Source organism: Petromyzon marinus, chromosome 9 (genome assembly GCF_048934315.1).
Source record: "Petromyzon marinus isolate PM22_M1 ecotype Great Lakes invasive population chromosome 9, UKy_Petmar_22M1.pri1.0, whole genome shotgun sequence".
Classification (NCBI taxonomy): domain Eukaryota; kingdom Metazoa; phylum Chordata; class Hyperoartia; order Petromyzontiformes; family Petromyzontidae; genus Petromyzon; species Petromyzon marinus.
The window spans coordinates 7,482,653-7,496,212 of NC_133675.1; the positions used below are offsets into that span (position 1 = coordinate 7,482,653).

General features: G+C 39.8%; 1 protein-coding gene across 2 annotated transcripts in view; it reads left to right on the forward strand.

Moving 5' to 3' along the window:
• The window catches only part of LOC116940617 (semaphorin-4C-like), a 57,851-nt gene that overhangs the window by 20,870 nt on the left and 23,421 nt on the right, over window positions 1-13,560 (forward strand). For both annotated transcript variants that reach the window (XM_032950680.2, XM_032950677.2), the window contains exons 3-6: window positions 6,868-7,025; window positions 7,812-7,874; window positions 8,912-9,010; window positions 9,150-9,261. In XM_032950680.2, the coding sequence (XP_032806571.2) occupies window positions 6,868-7,025; window positions 7,812-7,874; window positions 8,912-9,010; window positions 9,150-9,261 (432 nt within the window). The remainder of the gene's footprint in view (window positions 1-6,867; window positions 7,026-7,811; window positions 7,875-8,911; window positions 9,011-9,149; window positions 9,262-13,560) is intronic.

Sequence of the window (13,560 nt, forward strand, 5' to 3'; positions counted from 1 at the left end):
CCTCTTGAGGGTACAGTGAGGGAAAAAACTATTTGATCACCTGCTGATTTTGTACGTTTGCCCACTGACAAAGAAATGATCAGTCTATAATTTTAATAGTAGGTTTATTTGAACAGTGAGAGACAGAATAACAACAAGAACATCCAGAAAAACCCATGTCAAAAATGTTATAAATTGATTTGCATTTTAATGAGAGAAATAAGTATTTGACCCCCTCTCAATCAGAAATATTTCTGGCTCCCAGGTGTCTTTTATACAGGTAACAAGCTGAGATTAGGAGCACTCCCTTTAAGAGTGTGCTCCTAATCTCAGATCGTTACCTGTATAAAAGACACCTGTCCACAGAAGCAATCAATCAATCAGATTCCAAACTCTCCACCATGGCCAAGACGAAAGAGCTCTCCAAGGATGTCAGGGACAAGATTGTAGACCTACATAAGGCTGGAATGGGCTACAAGACCATTGCCAAGCAGCTTGGTGAGAAGGTGACAGCAGTTGGTGCGATTATTCGCAAATGAAAGAAACACAAACGAACTGTCAATCTCCCTCGGCCTGGGGCTCCATGCAAGATCTCACCTCGTGGAGTTGCAATGGTCATGAGAACGGTGAGGAATCAGCCCAGAACTACACGGGAGGATCTTGTCAATGATCTAAAGGCAGCTGGGACCATAGTCACCAAGAAAACAATTGGTAACACACTACGCCGTGGAAGGACTGAAATCCTGCAGCGCCCGCAAGGTCCCCGTGCTCAAGAAAGCACATATACATGCCCGTCTGAAGTTTGCCAATTAACATCTGAATGATTCAGATGAGACCAAAATGGAGCTCTTTGGCATCAACTCAACTCGCCATGTTTGTAGAAGGAGGAATGCTGCCTATGACCCCAAGAACACCATCCCCACCGTCAAACATGGAGGTGTAAACATTATGCTTTGGGGGTGTTTTTCTGCTAAGGGGACAGGACAACTTCACCGCATCAAAGGAACGATGGACGGGGCCATGTACCGTCAAATCTTGGGTGAGAACCTCCTTCCCTCAGCCAGGGCATTGAAAATGGGTCGTGGATGGGTATTCCAGCATGACAATGACCCAAAACACACGGCCAAGGCAACAAAGGAGTGGCTCAAGAAGAAGCACATTAAGGTCCTGGAGTGGCCTAGCCAGTCTCCAGACCTCAATCCCATTAAAAAATCTGTGGAGGGAGCTGAAGGTTCGAGTTGCCAAACGTCAGCCTCGAAACCTTAATGACTTGGAGAAGATCTGCAAAGAGGAGTGGGACAAAATCCCTCCTGAGATGCGTGCAAACCTGGTGGCCAACTACAAGAAACGTCTGACCTTAGTTATTGCTAACAAGGGTTTTGCCACCAAGTACTAGGTCATGTTTTGCAGAGGGGTCAAATACTTATTTCCCGCATTAAATGCAAATCAATTTATAACATTTTTGACATGCGTTTTTTGGATTTTGTTGTTATTCTGTCTCTCAATGTTCAAATAACCTACCATTAAAATTATAGACTGATCATTTCTTTGTCAGTGGGCAAAGGTAAAAAATCAGCAGGGGATCAAATACTTTTTTTCCCTCACTGTATTTGACCTACTCTTCTTCAGCCCAATTCTTGTAGGAATCGGCCAGCTGTAATGATGTCCTCCCCATGGTCGCGTGGCTTTTTCTCCAGGTCCTTCGGTTTTTCCCTCCACATTTAGAAACGTGCTATACATTTCCACGTGTTAAGCCACTTCATTGAGCTATCATTGGTGGCCAGGTCGTTTCTAAAAAAAGATATAGCTCATAAAAATATACTGTAGTAGTAAATAGTATAATACTGTAGCTTTGTACTGCAAGCCCACTGAAGAGAGCAGGTAAGTAAACACTGCGGTAGTTCCTGCGTCCAGCTTACTGTGGGCAGGCTGTGAACCTTCACATCTATGTGTCTGTACATATGCCAGGCGTTTTTTTTTCTGACTGTACAGTACTCACTACATATGTGCTTTGGAAAATATCCAGCTTTAATTGTGCGCAGACGACAGAGATTTTCTCAGTTCAGTCTCCAAAATGAATGTCATAATACCATTGCACGTATTCTGATCCGCCTTGAAGCTTTGCTTTGCTAGTACAGTAAATAGTCTCTTGTGTAAGATAGGTGTGGGTGGAGTACTTGTGCAGTATATTAACTTGCTGCTGTAGCTCAGAGCGATATTCATGTTTACTGGTGGTGGCTTTTCGTGTGTAACACCCCCCGCCCCGAGCACACTGCAGTGCTGGATGTCACGCAAGCGAAGTTTCACAGTGAATACGGGCCAGCAGGGAATACTTTACAGTGTGTGTGTGTACTTTTTGTTGTTGTTCTATCTCATTCTTCCTGCCCACGATTCTTTTTTGTACACGTGGTGTTTTGGGAAGTCGCTTGACAAAGTACTCTGTGGGAAATGAGTAAAGAGTAATAGGGCAGATGTTGTGGAGATGTTGCCCATCTTGGGATTTGAGGGGGGCCATGTCTGCTGTAAAAGCTGATGGTGTCGGGGGTCATCGCCGCGCACAACGGCTCAAACTGAGCACGTGCCACAGCTGGGCTGGCCTTCAGCTTTCTCTTCTTCCTGTTATCATCAAGCAGGGGCCACTTGTGTGTTCCATTCAAGGTGTCCTTGAACAAGTAGTATGGTTTTTTTTCGTTCTCCCCCTCTCTCGAACTTGTAGGGTTAAATATCATACATCTCTAAAACTGTCCTTGGAACTGGTCCACAAATCACATCTCGGAACCATAAGTGATATTAACCTTGGGGCTAATGTAGAATATTTGTGGGTTTTGGATGTGCCAGTCATGTAACGCTTTGGTTAATCTGATATATTTTTCTTGTTTTTTTACTGTAGGCTCAAAACCTTGCTTTTACGTACACTGTATATATAAAACTTGGCATATATGCAGCGGTAAGGAAATAAACAAAAAATTGTCTTGACCAAACCACAGCATATAATTTATTGGTACAGTATTTTGCAATGCTGACTGACTGGTAACAATTTATTTTGTTCATTTTAAATAAAAAAAATTGCAGTGAAAAGGCTGGGACTGACGAATAATCACCCCTCTGTGTGTGGATTGCTGTTCCCGCAATTTCCTCTAAATAGTTGCATCAGCCTTGAATGAAATCATCAAGGGATAGTCTATTACCGCAGCATTTCATAGAAAAATTGATTTGCAGTTCAACACCGCAACATTTGAGGTTACTGTTACACTTTCAGCTGTGCTGTCTTCACTATTGGCCAACCCTCGTATTTTCAGAAAGTATCCAACATTATTACGCCGTAGGAGCATGGGTGATGGTGATGGCTTGGGAGGACTTCATCCAGCAGTAGATGAATGAGTACCTTGATGTGACGCACAGTATGGTCTTACCCATTCCTAAGCTTAAATCTTGACTGAAAGCTTTCGTGACTGCAGGAATTCATATTCTTTGGATCTTTCGGTAAAGTCACGTGGATAGGTTCAAAGAAAATAACAAAAAACTACGACGTTTCGATCGCAACACAAGCGGTCGTCCTGATGACAAGCGGTCGTCTTCAGGACGACCGCTTGTCATCGATCGAAACGTCGTAGTTTTTTTTGTTATTTTCTTTGAATTTATCTATGTGACTTTACCGAAAGACCCAAATAATATTGATTCCTAAGCTTATACAGTCCAGTACGGCCATAAGCATAGTTTATTAAATGTAATACTGTATGAAGTGCTTTTCAGGTACATTGTATCATAATATTACGAATGAGACACACTTGTTGTAGCATTTACAAATCAACTTAAGTGCGAGCGTAATAAGCATATGTACCAATGTATTGCTGTGAGCGCGAGATGTTGTGTTGTATTTCTCACGATTGATGTTCGTCGCTTTTTGGCTGTCGCACCCAATGTTTGTGCTCGAGAACTGTTTTGAACACCCAAAGAGAGGTGTGTGCATGTTTATTGTTGCCTCGTTGCGGTGTTTCGTGTGTAAAGGGTGCCGCACGAAAATGGGAACAATGCATTTCACGCACGTGTGAAACTTGTTAAGTTCACGTTTCTGTTCCAGCTGTGTACAAACAGTTTTCTTAAGTTCCACGGTAATCACGTGGTATGTATTCATCAAACCTCTTCTTTTTTGTTTGCAAAAAAGGTAGCTTTCCCAACTTTAAGAATATCAAAATGACTAATCTCAGTCGCAATAGGAAACCTGATGATATTGTGTACGCTATTTTATAAGAACTCGTTGGGCGTTGTTGTGGAACATTGTGGGTAAAAGCATATGTAAACAGAACTCCCTTCTGTGTCTACATCTGTCTAATGGCTTTCCAGACATGATAAAATTTGCTTGCTTCAACAAATTCTGCAGAATCATATCAGTCTCGAAAACCAATACTGTTAAGTTCGATGTACCAAAAAAAGTATGTATATGCGAAGACAACAACAGAGCTGCGCTTATATTTAGTTACATTTTGGTTCTTGGGTACTGTGGCGCTCAAACACGCAGTCTGTTTGTTAGCCTCCTCCTGATACGTGTGCCGTAGCTCGAGCTCAGGTGTGTGCTCAGAGCAGTTCATGTTTACCCAGTGTCTCTCAAAGGGACCTTTGCCTTTCCTCTAACGTTCAGCAGAGAGCTAAGGGCGTGGTATAACAGTGAGAATACACAGAACGCTCACCAAAGAAGCCTGTCTACCTGTGGCTAAAGTGGGTGCGTGCATGCATTGTGCTGCTCACTGAAGAACACTAAGGACTTCCAAAGTAATTAATGGCCACCGGTGAGACAATTCTAATGGGATGAGAACACACATAATGAAGCTGAATATTCTCATTATAACTGACATAACAACGACCAGGGAGAACATTGGAAGGGTATTTGCATTGGTTAGATGCCAGTATATATATGAAATGTGCACACAATAAGATCGCCTGCAGTGTGTTTAGGAAAATAGTAGACGCAGTGTGTTTCTATTCATCATGATGATCCATACTGGACATCTGTGAAAAAGAGCTTCATAGCTTATCGGATTCCTCCAGTATAAATAATGATTCTGATGATAGTGCCGTAAGTGCGTTAGTTTTTTTTATGCTGCTTGACTGCTACCCCCTGTTTCCATTGCTGGCCAGTACCTTTGGCTGACTCAGGACACGTGGCATACATACTCTGCCGTTGTCATTCTGCAAACATTGTCTCCAGGGCAAAGCTCGCTTTCTGTTTGAATGTATAACCATTGTTCTCCAAAGGCAGCTACTGTCTTGCTTTGTGCTAAATAAAATAATTCCTGTACACAGCGGTGGCCGGTGGGTAAACAGACTGAACCGTTTAGGGATGGCCCACTAAAATATTACGTGATAATAATTGAGAAATCAACATTTTATGGTATATTAAAGCCTCTACATGTTTTCCACCAATATCAAAACACCTACAATATTAAGTATATTAACAGTCTCCTGATATGTGATATCGCCTTCCTTCTTTGTTCCTCTGAGATATGGAGTCACCGCTTTCACAATATTCAGTCGAATGTAGAGAGGAAAGTAAAAGGGTCGTTAGCAATCGGTGGGGTTTCACCCTGAGCCTACGTTGGTGGAGAACAAAAGTTATGATACCCTTGTGCAAACTATAACCGTTGGATTAATACTTATTGGTTTAAGATCCACAAATTAATTAATAACATTTTTTAAAACAGTTTCAGAAATTGGAAATATAATCCTTGCCTAACTTAGCCAGATTGTCCAGGACGATATTTTTGGTGATTGACCGTCTGTGAAGGTGTCCAAAAGTCAGACATGCACATCCGGACTTGGCTTGGTGGTTGGAGTAAAGAGTGGCTTACTCAAAATGAAGATTATAGGGTGGAAGGTTCAACTGTTCCATTCATTTTATATGATCTGTACTACAGAAGTACTCATCTTATCTGTGATATCTGCAGAATCTGTAGTTCTTGAAAACCCATGTGTGGGTATATTTTTACTATTACCTGCAATTATCAATGGATTTTCTCTGTGGATTGGTGGGGTAAATTCACGGATAATAATATCCACAATATTTGCTCCCCCCCCCCCCTCACAATTCCATGTATAAATGAGTATTCCTATATTATTAACAGTGAAGTCCTCAAAATTAATTATGAAAACATTTTGAAAGAGCAAGACATGTCATACAGTTAGTGCTAGTTTCTTAACAGAAAATATTTATTTGATGTTTCTTGACTTGCCAGACATGTTTCTGTTTTCAGAATTTTAGCTTCCTCGTATAAATTAAATATAGTTACCATAACCTTGAAAAATAATAGATACAGTTTCACATCCTGCCATTATTTCTGTGAAAATGTTCCCGCAGAGATTCACCCATACTGTTTGAGAATGTAAATTTAAACACTGTATATGTCTTGAGATGAAATTGAGCTGAGGACTAAAGCATTTCGCAGAACACAGTGAGGTCTCATGGAATGTTACATCTGCAAAAGTAGAAAATGGAAGATATATTGTTATGACATGGAAAACTATGAGTTATTTGACACCTGCCCGTGACAATGTGCAGTGACCCGTACCACGAGTGTCTTTAACATCCAAAACATAAAAACGCATTGGTGTTTGATGAGCCAATTCTTTGTTAATGTAATAGACATAAATTGTGTGGTAGCATTGTTAGTTGACAATGTTCCATCACGTGTACCTTAACACGTTTTCACAACACGTAGGTCTTTTCAGAGTAGATGAAAACGCACCTTATTTTTCAGAATTGCTTTTTGGGACCCATCATACCTCGAAATGTTACAGATTTACAGTGCCGCTTAAAGGTGAAATATGGCTCAAGGCGTCAGGGAATCATGTCGCATGTGTCTCACGCTATATACCCCTTGTCTCACCTGACAGATGTACGTGGCAAAGGTGTGTCGCGCTTTTCTGAGTCGAACACGCACAATCTGTCAACCCTGCTGCTACACAAGGGAGGCAAGGAGCTCTTCGTGGGTGCGCGAGATGCCATCTTCGCCCTCAATGCCGACGAGGTTGCCGTGCAACTGAAGCCCAAGGTTAGCAAAGAGTTGGTTGTGTCTGGGGTGCTCAGAGGTTCGGAGCAATGAGCTGATACCTCTGAGAATCCTGGGTTTGAATCCAAGCAGGTGCCCTTCATAAAACCAGGTTCTCAAGTGTCGTGAGTTAATCATCTCAGCCCGGTCACCAGTGACTGACTACACACACCAAAATACATGAAATCTGCAGTCCAACTAGAGCCCAGTGTGAGAAAAGTGAAAGTTATGCAGATGGCTCAGAGGCCTGAACACTGCTTAAATTCTGGGTTTGAAATGCAGGCAGCCATCTGATTAAACTGGGTTTGAAAGTGTAGAGTGACTAGATGGCATATTTTTTTCACTAAATTTGGCTTATTCCAGCTCTGAGACTTAAAATCACTGTGTTAGAATTGTCCAAATATCCCAATGCACAACACTCCGGAAAATTACTTTTCAGACTCGGTGAGGCTTTGTTGAATAAAAGACATTCATAACAATGTTTCAATGTTCATAATATTAATTCTATCAGCAATGCTGGCCAGAAACCAGCAACAACAATGGCTGGAAACCAAAGAAAATATAAGGAGATTGTACCAGTGTACCAGCATAGGGTCATGTGTGTGTTTTTACAATGTTTTTAATATAGTAACAGTATTTTTTTAAATCACATTTTATCTAGGGTTCAAAATTTAAATTTAAATATCAATAAAACCAAAATGCCAAGCTTTACAGCACACCGCACTGTGTATGAAACCTTGTATTGCAATCGAGGTCGCTTAATTTCCTGGCTGACACATTTTCTTCCAGATCAGCTGGCAGGCATCTAAGGAAAGCCGTTCTGAGTGCGAGCAAAAAGGCCGGAAGAACGAGGTTTGTGTCTTTTTGTACAGTGCATTCTATAGCATGGTATTTTGTATAACATTGTTGGGCAGTTCTGTATATTAAGGAAACTCACAGTGGAATGATTTTAATTTACAATAGTAATAAGCATGTACAATTTTCAGGTAATTATCTATAGTCTTAGCAAACATGGCTTATTTGTAGAAAAAGTAATTAGTTTGACACATACATTAAAATGAATGCACCATCACCCTCCCGATGTGGATGAAAGAGTCAGATTATCTGAATGTCTGACACGTGGAATACTTACCTGAATTGGTCATAATTGGTTCGACATACTACGTCCAAGTAAAATGGATTTCATTATTATACGATTACCCATATCTCTATAGTGTCTTAGATGTACGTCTGCAGTTGTGGAACTGCCCCTACGGAACTGTGTACTGGATTATTACTGTAATAGTTTAATTTGGGGAAGAGGAAATATATATTTTAAATTTAATCATGCAATACCATGAAATGTGGAAGCAATATGAACGATAAAAATAAAGATCGAATTATTAATCACCAGTGATGAATATATGGCTTTATTTATCTCATTGAATTTATATTGTATACGCATTAGAACTTGTTACTGGTTTAATGTTTGCTGTTATGATGTTTAATTGTGAGTTTTAATTTCTTAAACTTTAGAACCTCTTGTTACAATTATTACAAAAATTATGTTTATTTGTTTTTTATTTTTTGCGATCTAGGACCTTTTGCTGTTACGATTTTTTTAAACCTTGTGTTTTATTGTAAATTTGTATTTCGTGTAAAAAGCTCTTTACTGTTATCATGTACTATGTTTAGTTTCACCCAGGTCTCCTTTAAAAATATAACTTGTTTTCTCAATGGGCTCCTACCTGGTAGGAGGTAAAGTAATTGTATTATATTTCAAATTATAAGGCAGGTGCAATATTATAACTAGATTGTTTTTAGTATGTGAAATCAATCTGCCTACCATGCCACAAGATTACATTAATTAACATCTCAGAGATAATGTTTTGTGACCTTTTGTTCTTCAGACACAATGTTCCAACTTTGTTAAGTTTCTTCAGTTTTTGAATGAAACGCACATTTATGCTTGTGGAACATATGCCTTCCAGCCCACGTGCACATACGTCGTGAGTACTTCGTTCATTACAATTTTTCTTTGCACAGTTCATGGTGAAATTCACTCTTATGTATTATGCACTACACGTTTATGTACAGTTTTACTTAACTTACATATTACGTTCAATTAATTATCATGGTGCTCAACAGAATTCAAATGAGTTTGTACGAATGAAAGATGGAAATAACGTGGATATCTTGGAGAATGGCAAGGGAAAGTGTCCATTCGACCCTGAGCAAGGCTACACGGCACTAATAGCTGGTAAGGAATTTAATTTTGTTACGTCAATTCACACGTACTCCAGAATGTCAAGATGTGAACTTAGCTGTTGCGTTCATGGTTTAAGCTCCGAAACAGAAACGTAGCAGTGCACTTTTCCTGTGCGTATTCTACCATGGTGTAACGGTAAGCACACTGGATTTGCAATGCAGAGGTCGTCGCTTCAGTTCACTCTTCAGGCGCGGGAGTTGAAACAATTGGCAACTTTCTTATATATCGCCACCACCACCTCTGTCCACCCAGCAGTATAAACAGTTATAGCACATTTCTAGATTTGAAGCTTTCGTGACTGCTAGGATCCATACTCTTTGGTTCTATTGGGTAAAGTCACGTAGGTGAAAATAAAATAACACAGTTAGTCATACGGCAGGTCGAGTTGGCCATGAGCACTGTCCCGTGCTCACGTCAGCGGGAAATTACTTTACTGCTAGAGAAGCTGTGCTTTGTAATTCCTGTTTTTTTTTGTAGTAAAGTGGACAATGGATTACAGCATATTTGTTCATTATACATAATCGTGCAACTATATGGGCCGATCTCATCTTGATTTGTCCTGTTATGACACTTGTGGTTATGCCAAAAAGGGCACACTGGAGACATTTCATACTTTGTCCAACACTCCTTCTGCTACAGAGAGACTGTGAGGCCATGTTTGCAAAGATCATCAAATATTAACATTTTTTTATTTTGCTTGTTCGAGCTTTGCCAGGTACTGAAAAGAGACTGTTCTTGTGAATCATTCACATTTATTTTCTGGCCTAAACATTAATGTGTGTGTTACGTGTGTGCACTTATTAACAGTAAATGGTGCTCTGTTTCCTCAATTCTGTTCACTGCAAAATAACTACAGTGTAGCATTTATAATGATAAGTGTATTTCCCATTAGAATATATATTTTAAATAACATATAATTTTAGTATGGAGAAAAACAACATGTGCAATTGATATAAGATATATTTATATATTACATGTGTAAAAAAACTTTAATTCTGCAAAAAAATTCACAATGTGATGTTTCATGGCTCAAAAAAGCAAAGTACAACCTTTCTGCACTTTGTAATTGAATTCTGAAAAGGTTCAGGTTAAGACAATTTAAAAACGGAAACACCTGCTGATAACTTCCTCTGCGTAATTATAAGTATTTTGCTGCTTCAATTTGGGCCCTGTGAATCTGTGGAACAAAGAGCTTTGGTTATTCTTCACTAAAGGGACGATTTATTGCCCTTCTCTGCAACAAAAAAAATCACAATCCCCTAGCACTTTTTATTTTTTATTATTTTTTGCCTTTTTTAATATGAAAAAACATTTACAGCTGGCAATACCCGGCAGCTGCGAGCCACCGGGAAGTTTTTTCAGGCAATTTTTAAGCATTCTGTGTGCAACTGAGTGGACATTAAATACCTTGTTGATAACATTCATGGATATATCAATCAGTACGTTTGCATATGGCAACACACAGTATTAAATGTGCACTTGTTTGAGTTCCATTAAGCAAAATTGCATTTCTCTTCACTTGTTTTAGTTGCATTATTCACAATTACATCTCACTGTGAACTTACATTTCTTCAAATGGTTTCCTGAATAGCCGCGGCTGGCCGAGCCATTATAGGATCCCTAATAAGCAAAGTAATTTGCTCTTTTTACAACTGAGTGGCATATGCTTAATATAGCACCAACTCATCTGTCACTTATATAAATGTTCTACCGAGTCGTCTCTGTATGCTGAGCTACCAGTACAGTATCATCTTTTTAGACAGTGTTTTGTATTTTTGTGACCATCATGCTACCACACCCCTGGAAGCTTAGCTGATTAAAGCTTGCTAATTGTAAAAAAGCAGAACATTCAAGTATAGGCAAAGGCAGTAAATGAAGTGAGGCACTGACCCATTTCTAAAACACAGAAACGCTTTTCTGCTTTCACGGGAGATGCCATCACTCGAAAATAAATGCCCTACATTATGAGATTTACTAAATAACTTGTTATCCCAGTGTTACATTTTTAAGCATACGAAAGCAGCAACAAGAGACTGGAGTTGTATAAAGAACCACCACCTCTGTTAAATAGTTTTTTGCTCACATTACAGTTTGTATTCTTTGGTTCTTTCGGTAAAGTCACGTAGATAGAAAAAATAATAATACATATTCTTGGTTCTTTCGGTAAAGTCACGTAGAAGGGAAACAATGAAATAATAAAAATATAAACAATAAAATTCTCACGACGTTTCGACTGCGTGAATTGGTTTTCACACCTGATGATGATGATTGCTTGTGTTGCAGTCGAAACGTGATAATTTATTGTTTTATATTTGTATTATTTTATTGTTTCCCTTCTACGTGACTTTACCGAAAGAACCAAGAATATGAATCACTGCAGTCACGAAAGCTTTAAATCAAAATAATAATACAAATAAAGTGAATAAAAATACCACGACGTTTCGATCGACAACACGAGCGGTTGTCATCACGAAAAGGGGTTAGCCTCTAAAAGGCAAACTGTTTATAAAAGTTTGGAGATGGGCGTAGCCCAAGTGTAGCAGCAGCAGCAGTGGCGGCATGGGCGGGGCAGCAATGCCAATGCAGCAGCAATGCCAATGCAGCAGCAATGCCAATGCAGCAGCAATGCCAATGCAGCAGCAATGCCAATGCAGCAGCAATGCCAATGCAGCAGCAATGCCAATGCAGCAGCAATGCCAATGCAGCAGCAATGCCAATGCAGCAGCAATGCCAATGCAGCAGCAATGCCAATGCAGCAGCAATGCCAATGCAGCAGCAATGCCAATGCAGCAGCAATGCCAATGCAGCAGCAATGCCAATGCAGCAGCAATGCCAATGCAGCAGCAAAGGGCCGCCAGGAAACCACTGCACCCCGCTCCACACACCACACTGCTGACGGTGGAGCTTGATTCACAAGAAAACACAAGTCAAGTCATGACCCAAAGTGACTTTACCGAAAGAACCAAGAATAGCTTTCCAATGATTGCTGAGTTTATAACCATCCTCTCGGTTGAAATTGTGTCTGTATATATGGGTGGCTTACAGTTTTTCTTTGCTATAGTGCTTAACCTAATTTGTACTTGCCTCACGTGCATGCAAACAAGCGAATTATGTATGTAAAAATCACATCCTACAACTTTTTTAAGCACACCCAGTGGATTTTGTGGCTTTGAGGTACTCATGAGAGTTTCAGAATAGTGTTAGTGACCAATGACATCTGCTGACAGAGTTTAAAGGGTAAAGTTAGGCACATCTCAAAGGACCGCAACACCATTTGTGTGCGAGTACACGCAAATAATGGAGCCCCGTCGTCACTAACACTACCTCAAAAATTAAACTTAAATGTAAAGGTTAATGTTTTGATCAGTTACCATATCCCTCTTTTTTTTGCTCAGTGTATTTTGTTCACATTTTACAGTTAGAATAATAGTTAATTATTAGGAAATGGTAACTACAATGCAGTGGTTGGATCGTGGCACATGATGGTAATGAAACAGTGTGATGGTGGTGCAGTTTTTCCAGTCTGTTTGGGGCCGTGACTGGCCAAGCGGTGACGCATTTTCCACTGATTGACGTTTGTGGTATTAATCTCATAGGCCACCCTGGTTATTTCCGTTAAATGAATTCCATCTGTATCACAGTGGATGTTAAAGATCCCCTGGCATTATTCGAAATGACGAGGGCCACTGTATGCCGGCGTCTTGGTTCGAATTTGCCAAATATAAAAAAATTACCCGCAAATTACTCATTTTATCTTCTTCGGTTCTTTCGGTAAAGTCACGTAGAATGAGAATAAAATAATAAATTGATAAAATAAAATAATAAAATTCTCACGACATTTCGGCCACAACACAAGCGGCCTTCATCAGGTGAAGGGACGAGACTGTCTGGAGGACAGCGCTGGAGCGAACAAAGCCACGCACCTTTAAGCTGTGTGAGAAGAAACAAAGCGCCTTGACAAAGGAATTAGCATAGAATTTAGCATTGAAATAGCTGAGTGATTAGCTTGTGACTGGTCACAGAAATGGCTATGTTAAAGTCAAAGCATACACATTCACAGAGGCACCTAGTACAAATCAAACAGGAGAATTTGGCATTGAAATAACTAGGAGAATTTAGCATTGAAATAACTGAGTGATTAGCTTGTGACTGGTCACAGAAATGGCTATGTTAAAGTCAAAGCCTACACATCTGAGCTATTCACAGTAACTGGGTATACACTACACTATATAATGAATACTATATAGTAAACCAATAAAAAGCTAAAATATAAATTACCTCAGTGTTATC